The sequence below is a fragment of the Tachyglossus aculeatus genome, chromosome 6 (genome assembly GCF_015852505.1).
Source record: "Tachyglossus aculeatus isolate mTacAcu1 chromosome 6, mTacAcu1.pri, whole genome shotgun sequence".
Classification (NCBI taxonomy): domain Eukaryota; kingdom Metazoa; phylum Chordata; class Mammalia; order Monotremata; family Tachyglossidae; genus Tachyglossus; species Tachyglossus aculeatus.
The window spans coordinates 37,577,472-37,592,090 of NC_052071.1; the positions used below are offsets into that span (position 1 = coordinate 37,577,472).

Sequence of the window (14,619 nt, forward strand, 5' to 3'; positions counted from 1 at the left end):
TGATGATGATGGTGATAGTTTTGTGTGCTACAAACCTGCCCTCAAGGGACTGACCCGAGACTCATCACCTCTCTTTATACAGTGGCCACTGGACATTCAAGTAGGAATCTCAGGAGGCCACAGAAAATGGTGAATCTCGCTTTGCCCTCTGAAGCTAACGCCCCCACCTCAAACCCTCCGCATTTCCAGCTTCTTTCAAACCTGACCTCTTGTCTTCCCTTGGCTAGTCCAATGACCGCTTTACACTTACCGCAGGCTGAATGCCTCCAACTCCTCTGCCCCGCTCCTCCCCGTGAACCCAAAGAACAAAACCCAACTTACAGCCCCTCCGCTGCGGCAATCGATTACTCGTATGTGGGATCCAGATCTTCTGCAGTGGGGTTTGGGTGAGCTCTCCCAGCTCACGGGACATCTTGTGCTTCCGAGCTGCCGCTTCCTCCCTCCCTCGCTCTCTCTGCTCCCTGGCTCCTGCTGGGACTGATGGATAAAACTGGAGCTCCAAGGGTGCCCAAGCTGTCCTGGCTTCACTGACTGACCTGGTCACAGACACTTTGCTCTCTGCTCTAGCACCCGCCTCCCTCTGGGTACATGAATTGGGGGCGTGGGGACAGAGAGAGAGAGAAAAGGAGAAAGAGAAGAGGTTCAACGGAGGTCAGGGGGCCCCTGAACTCGGAGGACTGTGTACACATGAGATAACTTAGCTCAGTACAGAGCCAGCCAGGGCAGCTCTGCGCTCAGTTTTAGCCACCTCCCTCCTCTGGGGCACCCAATGAAGGGATGATTAGTGGAATATGCAAATAAATGAGAAAATGTTGTTTGGCTTCTTCTTCAAGGCTGTTCCAAAGTGAGCTTTGTGGCACACGAAACAACTGAGGGAGAGGTGCCTTTTACTATCCCTCTTACTCTTATTAATAAGCATTCGTACAGCTATTTGTATCGACAAAATGGTTTTTCGATTCCATTTTTCTTGCAGTAAGCTCACAGACTCTCTCCCGAGTCGATCTACCAAAGGCCCCCATGGGGAGCAGGCATGTATCTCGACAATTTTATATCCTTCCCGCTAAAGTTAGATAAGTAAAAATGAAATCTGACCCAAGTTAGAGAGATGATGGCAACAAGGAGGAGCTTCCAACTGCTAGTGGGGAAGGGCCATCAGGACCCAACTTGGCTTGATCCAATCAATCAATCGCATTTAATGAGCGCTTTCTGTATGCAGAATACTGGACTAAGTGGTGGCAGAGTACAGTAAATCCAGATTTCAATCAGTGCCTCAGAGGGCCTAAGCACCAATCCAGTTCCCTACAGCTCTCCAAGTTTATTCATCTCAACCCATCTGCAGAGGATGTATACCTCCCTTTCATTTCTTTTGTACAGACCCTGGACTGAAGGCCAGAAGTCCGTTCGGTAGAAAGGACAGTCAGATAACTAGGTTCATGAGTCTGGTGCCCTCTCTCTGCTGGCCCCTCGTTTCCAGAGAGGCCACCAGAGTCCCATGAGCATGTTTTAAGTACTAAAAGAGTCATCTGTACATTTCACAGGCAGCATCTTGCCTCAAAACATTCAGTTCTTGCCTTAAACTTGAAATTCCCTTCAGACTGGTCCATAAATGGAAATCGCCTAAAATTGGTGAGAACTTCCCTTTGCTTCTGCCATAGTGATGATACATTTTCTTGGATTTAAAAATATCCAGCTCCCTTTTCAACGCTCAGCGCCGGTTCCCTTTCTCTCTCTGGATCTGCTGAAAAGTGTATATCTCTATTCTCAGGGACTAGGATTCAGGTGTTCAAATGCTTTATAAGAGGCCCCTCTGACCTGAATCTATGTTTGAGTCTAGGGATGATAGTTGGGCTGAGAAATCTGGCCGAGAGGAAGTGGTATTACCACTTGAAAAGGGAACTCTACCATAGTGCTTCACTCTCATCCCTAATGCCCCATCACAGCACTAGATGATACTAAGCTTCCTGAAGTGGTATTAATCAGTGGTATTTATTGAGCACTTACTACATGCAGACCACTGTACTAAGCGCTCCGGAGAGTAAAGCAGAGTTGGTAGACACGTTCCCTGCCCACAACAGAAGTGATATGGGGGACTTAGCTTGAAATCTGTCCTTCTAGGTTCAATTTGAACCCAGAATCCCAAATGTATTTGGTAATTGAGAAGATACTATCAGAGGAAAATAAAAGCCAAATTCAGGTATTAATTCCATCTCACCTACTTGGTGCTTAAAGATCCCCTGGCACTTATCCACAAGTGAATAAACAGTTTGGCTTGAGTTAAACTCCATACAGATTCTATTTAGCACAAATTCTCAATACCTGCTCTTAAGCTGTTATAGGGTAATAACGATGGCATTTTTTAAGTGCTTACTATGTGCTAAGTCCCAGGGAAGGTACAAAGTAATCAGATTAGACCCTGTACACCGTCACATAGGTAGTTTTTTCCAGAATCTACCCCAGAATATGTAAAATTTGCATATCAGCTCAAGTTTCTCTATCCTGGGATTCCTCAAATTAGAAACAAAACTGATAAGGAACTGAATTTGGTTTCGTTTTGGCAAGAACCAAATCTCTCTAAAAAATTCAAATAAACCCTAGAATGGATCATTCAAATACGGTTTGGTAACCTAATCAGACACATCGAGATTTTTATATTCAAAATTAGATTTTGGAAAGGATTCAACTGTAATAGGCCTTCTTACCCCTAGTTTCCTGGCATGTTACCAGGAATCTGTGACAGATAAATATTAATTACTTGCTCCCAACCAAGTCCCGGAGAGGCTAGTAGTTCAATTTACAAATGGGAAACCTGAGACCGAGGGGACTAGCTGGTTTGCTCAAGGTCATTGAGACAAATCCTAGTCAGGGCTCAGCATACAGAGCTGGCCACATCAGGTCCTGTGAGTTTAGCTCTGTGGGATGTCAAAGAGGCAGTCTGACCGCTACTAATTAAAACCCTGATTTCCTCCCAAAAGAAGAACAAGAGGATACAGGAATACTCAGAGGACACTATGTCCTGAAATCAAAGAACTGAAAAAATCCCATAATTAGAAACTGGCAACTCTGACACGATTCATTCACAAAGCAATGTAAGTGAGATGAAAGAAAGAGCAGAGTCACCCCAGAGGGAAAGATAAATACATTCATGTGCAAATCACAGAATGAATCCAGAAAGCTGCTCGCTACGACCACAGATTCCTACACCCCTCCGGCCCCCGTCAGAAAACCCATGATCAAATCCAAAACCCCGAATCTACAAATAATCAAAACAGCTCAACTCCACGGAGGAAGTTCAGTGGAGTCAGGGCCTGCGGTAGAACCAGGAATCATGTGATGAAAATGTCCAGAGCAGAAAAATGTCAACCCTGTTATTAGGAACTATCCCAATGGAGAGATTTTTTTTAGACTTTGGATTTAGCTTCCCTGAGGCAGGTGGTGCAAAGTAGGTCGCTTCAGATTGGATCGGCCATCACATAGGAGTAATCAAAACATCACATGGAACTATGCCAAGGCCTAAAGCAGGTTGAACTAGGTGGAGGAAATGAATACACATAAATGGGGCTTTTCCAGGTTTCCAAATTCTACAGAGTTATGATACCCAAACTAAAAACCCCTTCAAGAAAACTACAACCGTCCCTAAGAAAGGATGCCCACTTTCCCCAAATAACTCTCTCCCTCCCAGCTCACCTACCTGCTATCTTAGACGCTTTCTTGTCCATTGCTAATTATCCAATATCCCTCTCTCCTGCTTTTAAAGCAACCAAAAAGCCAGACTGTGGATGGTGTTAGGAAGTTGGTAGAGTTTCCTGCAAGGACGCGAAAGCTCCCATTGGGGCTGTGCTCAGCCTGCGATCAGCTGTCGCTATTGCTAAATTGCTTCCTAAAACCATCCCAGGGACCATTCCTAGCAACCCATGTGCTCTGCGCTAAAGGTCAAAACTAATATTAAACATGTCAACGAAGTAAGAAAGAAAGAAAGGAAAAACAAACAAAAAACCAGATGCAATGTCGGGCGTTCCCAGAAGCTTATTTGGGACTGAGGTTCTTGGATCTGGATTTTCCAACATCTCTCTGTTATTAATAGGCTTGAAGCCAGGTCCTGATGAATGAGTTTCTGGGGCTCTATATAGGGCCCTCCCTTTACTCTCTGCCTTTCCTTGTTGCGATGCTATGCTGAATCACCAGGGGTTTTCTTATTCACGCTGTTTCTTGGGCTCCTGGTTTTTCAAAGTTTCAAAGTGTCAGCAAGTGGGCTCTTACCCGGCATTTGAACACTGCGAAAAGGCTCTTTCTGCTTCACGAATCACCACTGATGGCCCCAATTTCTGCAACAGGATAATTGAAATTCAAGTGAGACATGCCAGACCCAACAGAATTTTTAGTTCACTCTTGTTGCAGCGGCCACAGTGGGAACAAATGCTTGAATGCCAGAAATCGAAGCAGAGGTCGCTCCAGAGACATATTCCTATAAAACATATTGTGGAGTGGCAGATCTAGGTCATTTCAAAGGAATGTCTTTGTATTGTCAAATGACGTATATAAAAATTCACAGGAATCTTCTCTCTGCCCATGTAAATTAGGATCAGACATTTAACGTAAATATTTTTAAGTGTGACTCCTCCATGAGAGTGTAAGGCTCCTGGTGGGCCGAGATTGTGTCTTCTGTTTCTGTTGTACATTCCAGGTTCTTAGTATGGTGCCCTGCATTTATTCATTCATTCAATCGTACATATTGAGCGCTTACTGTGTGCAGAGCACTGTACTAAGCGCTTGGGAAGTCAGCAACAGATAGAGACGGTCCCTACCCAACAACGGGCTCACAGTCTAGAAGGGGGAGACAGACAACACAACAAAACATGTAGACAGGTGTCAAAGTCATCAGAACAAATAGAATTATAGCTATATGCACATCATTAACAAAATAAATAGAATAATAAATATGTACAAGTAAAATAAATAGAGGAGTAAATCTGTACAAATATATACAAGTGCTGTAGGGAGGGGAAGGAGGTAGGGCAGAGGGGGGATGGGGAGGAGGAGAGGAAAAAGGGGGCTCAGTGTGGGAAGGCCTCCTGGAGGAGGTGAGCTCTCAGTAGGGCTTTGAAGGGAGGAAGAGAGCTAGCTTGGCGGATGTGCAGAGGGAGGGCGTTCCGGGCCAGGGGGAGGACGTGGGCCGGGGGTCGACGGCGGGACAGGTGAGAACGAGGCACAGTGAGGAGATTAGCGGCAGAGGAGCGGAGGTTGCGGGCTGGGCTGGAGAAGGAGAGAAGGCAGGTGAGGTAGGAGGGGGCGAGGGGATGGACAGCCTTGAAGCCGAAAGGGAGGAGTTTTTGCTTGATTCGTAGGTTGACAGCCAACCACTGGAGATTTGCTCCATAAATACCATTACTAGAGAAGCGGCGTGGCTTAGTGGAGAGAGCAGGGACTTGGGAGTCAGAAGGACCACCGCATGTCTGCTGTGAGACCGAGGGCAAGTCATTTCACTATTCCGGGCCTCAGTTACCACCGAGGGCAAGTCATTTCACTATTCCGGGCCTCAGTTACCTCATCTGTAAAATCAGGATTAAGACTGTGAGCCCCATGTGGGACAGCGAATGTGTCCAACCTGATTAACTTGTATCTATCCCAGCGATTAAAACAGTCCTGGGCATATAATAAGTGCTTAACAAGTACCATAATTATTAGTAATTATTATTATTACTAAAGGGAGAGAACTAAGAGGGCAGTTCAGGATAGCCCTAAAGCGATGGCAACAACATTTTAATATTCTCCGCAACACGCCTGCTAGTATCGACAATGAGGCCCCTTAAAACACAGAAAACCTTTCAACGGGCAAAACTTGGAATTTGGAACAATGACTAAGTACGTCACCACATGAGTCGCAATCAAGAGGCACGACAAAGCACCTGGGCCGCAATGGCCCTTACTCATTGAGATCGCCAAGCATGGATGGGTCATCTGCTAAAGCTCTTCTCCAACATATGGAGAAGCCATGAGCAGCTAAGAAGACATGAGCATCCTCATCTTCTAGAATCAATCAATCAATCAATCAATCAATCAATCGTATTTATTGAGCGCTTACCGTGTGCAGAGCACTGCACTAAGCGCTTGGGAAGTACAAATTGGCAACACATAGAGACAGTCCCTACCCAACGGTGGGCTCACAGTCTAAAAGGGGGAGACAGAGAACAAAACCAAACATACCAACAAAATAAAATACATAGAATAGATATGTACAAGCAAAATAAATAAATAAATAAATAAATAAATAAATAAATAAATAAAGTAATGAATATGTACAAACATATATACATATATACAGAGAAAGACCAGATTGTGATCATCACTCGACTCTCCTTTCTTGACAAGATCCTAGCTGGAGTACTCCTGCATCACCTACCTGGAAATAGCTCTTTTTTTTTCTAATGGCATTTGCTGAGTGTTTATTGTGTGTCAAGCACTGTACTAAGTGGATCATGGGTTCTAATCCCGGCCCCACCGCTTGTCTTCAGGGTGACCTTGGGCAAGTCACTTCACTTCTCTGTGCCTCAGTTATCTCATCTGTAAAATGGGGACTGAGAGTGTGAGCCCCACGTGAGACAGGGACAGTGTCCAACCTGATTTGCTTGTATCCACCCCAGCACTTAATACAGTGTCAGGTACATAGTAAGCACTTAACAAAACACCTCCTCCAGGAGGCCTTCCCAGACTGAGTCCCCTCCTTCCTCTCCCCCTCCTTCCCCTCCCCACAGCACCTGCATATATGTATATATGTTTGTATGTATTTATTACTCTATTTATTTATTTATTTTATTTGTACATATTTATTCTATTTATTTTGTTAATATGTTTTGTTTTGTTCTCTGTCTCCCCCTTCTAGACTGTGAGCCCACTGTTGGGTAGGCACCATCTCTATGTTACCAACTTGTACTTCCCAAGCGCTTAGTACAGTGCTCTGCACACAGTAAGCGCTCAATAAATACGACAATGAATGAATGAATGAATGAAATACTACAGTAGAGAAGAAGCGTGGCTTAATGGACTGAGCATGGGCTTGGAAGTCAGAGGACCTGGGTTCTAATCCCAGCTCTGCCACTTGTCTGCTGTGTGACCTTGGGCAGGCCACTTAACTTCTCTGGGCCTCAGTTTCATCATAAAAATGGAGATTAAGACTGTGAGCCCCATGTGGGACAACCTGATTACCTTGTATCTACTCCAGTGCTTAGAACAGTGCTTGGCACATAGTAGCACGTAACAAAGACCACAGTTACTATTATTATTACAAAAAAATTGGGTTGGACACAGTCCTTATCTCACATGGGGCTCACAGTCTCAATCTCCATTTTACAGATGAGGTAACTGAGACCCAGAGAAGTGAAATGACTTGCCCAAGGTCACACAGCAGACAAGTACCGGAGCTGGGATTGGAACCCATGACCTTCTGACTCCCAGGCAGGCGCTCTATCCACTAAGCCATGCTGCATGCTCAGTAGGTGAGCCCTACTGAGAGCTCACCTCCTCCAGGAGGCCTTCCCAGACTGAGCCCCTTCCTTCGTCTCCCCTGCGTCCCCCCTCCATCCCCCCATCTTACCTCCTTCCCTTCCCCACAGCACCTGTATATATGTATATATGTTTGTACATATTTATTACTCTATTTATTTTACCTGTACATATCTATTCTATTTATTTTATTTTGTTAGTATGTTTGGTTTTGTTCTCTGTCTCCCCCTTCTAGACTGTGAGCCCACTGTTGGGTAGGGACTGTCTCTATATGTTGCCAACTTGTACTTCCCAAGCGCTTAGTACAGTGCTCTGCACACAGGAAGCGCTCAATAAATACGATTGATTGATTGATTGATTGCATGGCGTAGACAAGACCACACAGTCCTACACTGAGGTCAGTCTCCTAGCACTGAAATTTTGTTCGCTGCAACACAGCTGCAGAGAGTGGGACCTAGGAGAAGAACAGATGGCAGCAGGATACCCAAACAAATGCTACACGATGAGCTGAAATCGGGGAATCGAAAGCAAGGAGAACAGAAAGAACACTTAAGGATATAAAAAACCCAAAGCTTCTGACCATTAATTTCACTTAAAAACTCAGTCTCCACAGACAGAGCAGTACGGCATGCTGCCATCAAGAAAAGGGTTGCACATTCTGAGCAGCTTAGTATGAATTTTGAGACAAGGATGGAAAAAGGAAAAACAGCTTTCGGCACTGCGAATGACAAACACGAGAGCACAACCAAGGACAGTCTTTGTGGGAAAATTGTGTGGTCAGGACTGAGGGCCTTTCATTGATTTTTCTCAGTCACAACTGCGCTTACCTCAGTGATGCTTCCTTTGGGCCTAAAAAGATAACCACATGTATGCATTCTATACATAGTAGATGCATATGATGATGAGGACCGTCTCTATACATTGCCAACTTGTACTTCCCAAGCGCTTAGTACAGTGCTCTGCACACAGTAAGTGCTCAATAAGTACGATTGAATGAATGAATGGCATTTATTAAGCGCTTACTATGTGCAAAACACTGTTCTAAGCACTGGGGGGGAATACAAAGTGATGAGGTTGTTCCACATGGGGCCCACAGTCTTCATCCCCGTTTTCCAGATGAGGGAAGTGAGGCCCAGAGAAGTGAAGTGACTTGCCCAAAGTCACACAGCTGACAAGTGGCGGAACCAGGATTCGAACCCACAACCTCTGCCTCCAAAGCCCGGGCTCTTTCCCACTGAGCCACGCTGCTTCTCTAAGCAAGTTACACATCCATTCACAAAGTACTTGGGGATCTTTAAACACCCAGTAGGTGAGATGGAATTAATACCTGAATTTGGCTTTTATTTTCCTCTGTTAGATAGGATCTTCTCAATTACCAAATACATTTGGGATTCTGGGTTCAAATTGAACCTAGAGGGACAAATTTCAAGCTAAGCCCCCCATATCACTTCTGTTGCGGGCAGGGAACGTGTCTACCAACTCTGCTTTAGTCTCCAGAGCGCTTAGTACAGTGGTCTGCATGTAGTAAGTGTTCAATAAATGCCACGGATTAATACCACTTCCAAAAGCTTAGTACCGTCTAGCGCTGTGGTGGGGCATTAGGGATGAGTTACAAGTTACAAGTTCTTATATGTGTGTGTGTGTGTGTGTGTGTGTGTGTGTGTGTGTGTGTGTGTGTGTGTGTATGTGTGTGTATGTGTGTATATATGTGTGTGTGTATGTGTGTATGTATATGTGTGTGTATATATATACGTGTGTGTGTGTATATATATATATATATGTGTGTGTGTATATATATATGTATGTATATATATATATATATATATATTTATATATATGCAGCGTGGCTCAGTGGAAAGAGCACGGGCTTTGGAGTCAGAGGTCATGGGTTCGAATCCCAACTCCGCCACGTCTGCTGTGTGACCTTGGGCAAGTCACTTAACTTCTCTGAGCCTCAGTTCCCTCATCTGTAAAATGGGGACTGACTGTGAACCCCACATGGGACAACCTGATCACTTTGTATCCCCCCCCAGCGCTTAGAACAGTGCTTTGCACATAGTAAGCGCTTAACAAGTGCCATCATTATTATTATTATTACATATACAGTACATGTACACAAATTTACACGTTCTCTTTAAAGTTGTTAAAGAGGTACTATGGTACCCCCCACCCCAAACCCCCTGAGATTAGTCTGGTTCTAGCCTCTCAGCCTCATTCCTGGGTTATAAATATAATCCACGGGGAGCCCTGGTTCAGCACTATCCCGAGGAGGCTTGTCCCAGCGTCCTTCCAAGTGATCCCAATGCCAGTCATCATCCCCGGGAGGCCGCCTCAGGTTGGGGACTCATATGGGATTTCAGGGCCATTTCCAAGCGGACTAAGGAATCCTGTTTGGTCTGGGCTCACCCTAGAGCAGATTGAAGCCCTCAATTAATCCTGGAACCAACTCAGCCTCCTGAAAATCCTCTGCTCTAGGGATGGCTGGAGTCCGGGCCGTGTCCTCGGGTTTCTCCTATCCACTCTCGTACGTCTAGGGTTGGGTTGAAACCACTGCCCTTTGGGGCTGAGGAGGACAAGAGAATTTCTGCGGAATTTCTATAATAACACCGAAGGGAAGTGAGGCAGGGCGAAGCTACACTTTCTCATTAAGAGCCCAAAATAGATGTGGTGCTACCGAAAATGATTTCACGGCGGAGAGATGATTTGCTGAAAGATTAAAAAAAGGTTGATCGTCTATGAAGACGCTTCTGCAGTGAAGTGCGATGTTTTGAAATAGAACGCTATTTTAGGCACAGGTAAACAAGGTTCTAGATGACAAAAATAATCACTTCACAAATGAACTTCGTTGACCTTTTACGAGCCAATGTTATTGCAGATTCTTTTCAACCTAATAATTCAGAAAAAAAACCATTTTGTAGTCAATGATTACTCTTTACATCAAACCATTCTAAGCAAAAACCTGCCGAACAACCCCTCCCACCAAAATTCCAAGCAAGAAACAGAACAATCTGCAAATTCCCGTCCTTGAGGTTTCTGTGAAATTGGCCAACAGATGCAACTATAAATGTTTCTACCCCTTCCTTTTTTTCTCTTGTACTCTTTCTCTTTTACTCGTGTACTCTTGTACTCTCTTGTACTCTTTCTCTTTTTTTCAACTGGTACTTCCCAAGCGCTTAGTATAGTGCTCTGCACACAGTAAGCGCTCAATAAATACGATTGATTGATTGATTCTCTGGGGTGAAAACAGGAGTGCAGATCAATGGTAATAACTATGAGTAATTAATAATAATTATGGTATTTGTTAAGCACTTTCTATGTTCTAGGCTCTGTACTAAACTGGATACAAGCAAATCCGGTTGGACACAGTCCTTGCCCCTTGAAGGGCTCACAGTCTCAATCCCCATTTTACAGCTGAGGTAATTGAGGCCCAGAGAAGTGAACTGCCTTGCCCAAGGTCACACAGCAGACAAGTGGCAGGGCTGGGATTAGAACCCCAGTCCATTGTTGTCTCCCATCCTCCTGGCACCAAAGGATGCTTGGGGTAATGGAACCAAATGATATCACTTAGGAGGATAAATGATTTATCCAAAACTCAAATCTAAGAAAGATGACAGGACACAATAAAGGAACAAATCAATTTTTTCGGGATGGGTACCCATTTTCCAGCTTTGTATCCTGATAAAAAAACGGTCTTTCCAAATAGGCAGCAATACCAGAGTTAATTAACGAGGTCTCACTGTTCCAACCTTCCCACTTTCTAGCTGCCTGGCTGAATTGGGGAGGGTTCTGCAGCCTGTGCGTAGGAGGGCTATTTCTGAGTCGTGGGTAAGGCACTATCTTCTCAGCCTCATGTACAACTACCCCTTCTGAAGTAGCAGTGGAGGGAACACTATTACGACTAACTTTGGCAGGCAATTTTGACATAATCTAGCCAAGCTGGAGTTTGGGGCTCTGGCCCTGAATACCACTCAAAGAACCGACCATGGCCTAGAGGAGAAAGCATTCGCCTGAGAGTCAGAAGACCTGGGTTCTAACACTCAGCTCTCCCACTTGCTTGCTGTGTGACCGTGGGCAAGTCGCTTCACTTCTTTGTGCCTCAGTTTGTAAAATGGGGATGAAATCCTCCTCCCTCCGGCTTAGTCTGTGAGTCCCAAGTAGGACGCAGACCGTGCCCAACCTGGTAAACTTGTATCTCTAGACTGTAAGCTCGGGGAATGTGTCTGCTAATCAATCAATCAATCGTATTTAGTGAGCACCTACTGTATGCAGAGCACTGTACGACGTGCCTGGGAGAGTACAAAGCGTGGCTCAGTGGAAAGAGCACGGGCTTTGGAGTCAGAGGTCACGGGTTCGAATGCCAGCTCCGCCACTTGTCAGCTGTGGGGCCTTGGGCAAGCCACTTAACTTCTCTGTGCCTCAGTCACCTCATTTGTAAAATGGGATTAAGACTGTGAGCCCCACGTGGGACAACCAGATCACCTTGCATCCCCCAGTGCTTAGAACAGTGCTTTGCACATAGTAAGCGCTTAATAAATGCCATTATTATTATTATTATTATTACAATATAACAGACACGATCCCTGCCCACAGTGAGCTCACAGCTTAGAGGACTAATTCTGTTGTATTGCATGTTTCCAAGAGCTTAGTACAGTGTGCTGCACAGAGTAAGCACTCAATATATATGACTATGATATATATATATAATATATATATAATATATATTATATTATAATAGATATATATATAGATATATAGATACATATATAGATATATAGATATATAAAGTATATATATATATGATAGATAGATCTACCACAGCACTTAGAACAGTGCTTGATACAGAGTAAACATTTAACAAATACCAGACAAACCTCCCAAAAAACAATAACCCAAGATTATAGACAGTAAGCGCTCAATAAATACGATTGAATGAATGAATGAAATACCACAGTAGAGAAGCAGCGTGGCTTAATGGACAGAGCATGGGCTTGGGAGTCAGAAGACCTGGGTTCTAATCCCAGCTCTGCCACTTGTCTGCTGTGTGACCTTGGGCAGGCCACTTAACTTCTCTGGGCCTCAGTTCCATCATAAAAATGGAGATTAAGACTGTGAGCCCCACGTGGGACAACCTGATTACCTTGTATCTACTCCAGTCCTTAGAACAGTGCTTGGCACATAGTAGCACGTAACAAATACCACAGTTACTATTATTATTACAAAAAAATTGGGTTGGACAAGTTGTTGGACAAAACCTATTCACCACAGCCCTTTCTGCCAGTAAGAGCATATTGAACCTAACCAGAGACACCCTGAACAGAAAGTTGTCCTGAATGATCAGAGACTGTAAGAACCCTCTTTTCAATCAATCAATCATATTTTTTGAGCACTTACTACATGCAGAGCACTGTACTAAGTGCTTGGGAGAGAACAACAGAGCTGGTGGACACGTTCCCTGTCTGTCTAGAGGGGGGAGACAGACATTAAAATAAATTATGGATCTATACCTAAGTACCGTGGGGCTGAGGGTGGGATAAACAGCAAATGCTTAAAGGGCAAAGATTCAAGTGCGGAGGTGATGCAGAAGGGAGAGCAAGTAAGGGAAATGAGGGCTTAGTTGGGGAAGCCCTCTTGGAGTTGTGATTTGAATAAGGCTTTGAAGGAAGAGCGGCAATCTGTTATATATAGAAGGACTAGGATTTAGAGAGGACTTGAGCAAGGGGTTGGAAGTGAAATAAATGAGGCCAAGGTACAGTGCTTAGGTTGGTGTAAGAGGAGAGAAGTGAGAGGGCTGGGTTGTGGTACGAAATCAGGGAGCTGAGGTAGGATGGTACAAAACTGACTGAGTCCTTTAAAGCTAATAGTAAGGAGTTTCTGTTTGATGAGGAGGTGGATGGGCAACCATTGGGGGTTTATGAGGATTCAGATGTGAGCTGAAGTTTTTTCAGAAAAATGATCTGCAGCAGATTGACATATGGACTGGAGTGGGGAGACACAGAAGGCAGGGAGCTCAGCGAGGAGGCTGATGCAACAGTCAAGGTGCAATAGGATAAGCGCTTTGAACTGCTTAGTAACAGCTGGGAGGGAGAGGAAAGGGTGGATTTTAGCAGTGGTGTGAAGGCAGAACCAACAGGATTTGGTGACAGATTGAATACGTGGGTTGACCAAGAGAGATGATTTGAGGATAATACCAAGATTGTGGGCTTGTAAAACAGGGAGGTTAGTGGTGCTGCTTACAGTGATGGGAAAGACAGGGAAAGGAGGGGGTTTTGCTGGGAATATGACCTGTTTTGGACATGTTTAGTTTGAGGTGTCGGTCGGACATCCGGACAGTGATGTCCTAAAGACAGGAGGAAAGGCGAGACTGCAGAGAAAGAGAGAGGTAGATTTGCTTTTCTTTCCAATTGATTTCTCTCTGGTTGAAACAAATGGGCTGTAGCTCCCTCCACTGGGAGGCTTCATTTCTGATGCAATCTTTTTTAAAGATGAATTTATAGCTCAAAGTGACACAACTCGAGAAGCAGCATGGCCTAATGGAAAGAGCAGGGGCTGGGAGTCAGGAAACCTGAGTTCTAACCCCAGCTCTGCCACTTGCCTGCAAGGATGACCTCGGGCGAGTCACTTCTCTGTGCCTCAGTTACCTCATCTGTAAAAGGGGGATTAAGGCTGTGAGCCCTTTGCAGGAAAGGGACTGGGTCTGACTTGAATGGCTTGTATCTACCCTTGGGTTTAATACAGTGCCAGGCACATGAAGCAGCATGGTGTTTTGGATAGAGAATAGGCCTGGGAGTTATGGGTTCAAATTCCGACTCCGCCACTTGTCAGCTGTGTGGCTTTGGGCAAGTCACTTCACTTCTCTGCACCTCAGTTTCCTCATCTGGAAAATGGGGATTGAGACTGTGAGCCCCCATACGGGTCAAGGACTGTGTCCAACTCGTCCTGCCTGTATAACAATAATGATAATGGAATTTGTTAAGCGCTTACTATGTGCAGAGCACTGTACTAAGTGCTGGGGAGGATACAAGGTGATCAGGTTGTCCCATGTGGGGCTCACAGTCTTAGTCCCCGTTTTACAGATGAGGTAACTGAGGTACAGAGAAGTGAAGTGACTTGCCCAAAGTCACA

At 44.8% G+C, this 14,619-nt stretch overlaps 1 protein-coding gene across 4 annotated transcripts in view; it reads right to left on the reverse strand.

Moving 5' to 3' along the window:
- Positions 1-4,326, reverse strand: part of PFKFB1 (6-phosphofructo-2-kinase/fructose-2,6-biphosphatase 1) — a 31,205-nt gene extending 26,879 nt beyond the window's left edge. For 2 of the 4 annotated variants that reach the window (XR_005451583.1, XM_038747965.1), the window contains exon 1: positions 322-477. Coding sequence is in view for 1 of the 4 variants with exons in the window: in XM_038747965.1 (XP_038603893.1) it covers positions 322-412 (91 nt within the window). In the remaining 3 variants the exon portion in view is untranslated. Of the gene's footprint in view, positions 1-321; positions 723-4,257 lie in introns of those variants that run through there. The other 2 variants (XR_005451585.1, XR_005451584.1) reach the window with 2 other exon arrangements.
- Positions 4,327-14,619: the final 10,293 nt, after the last annotated feature.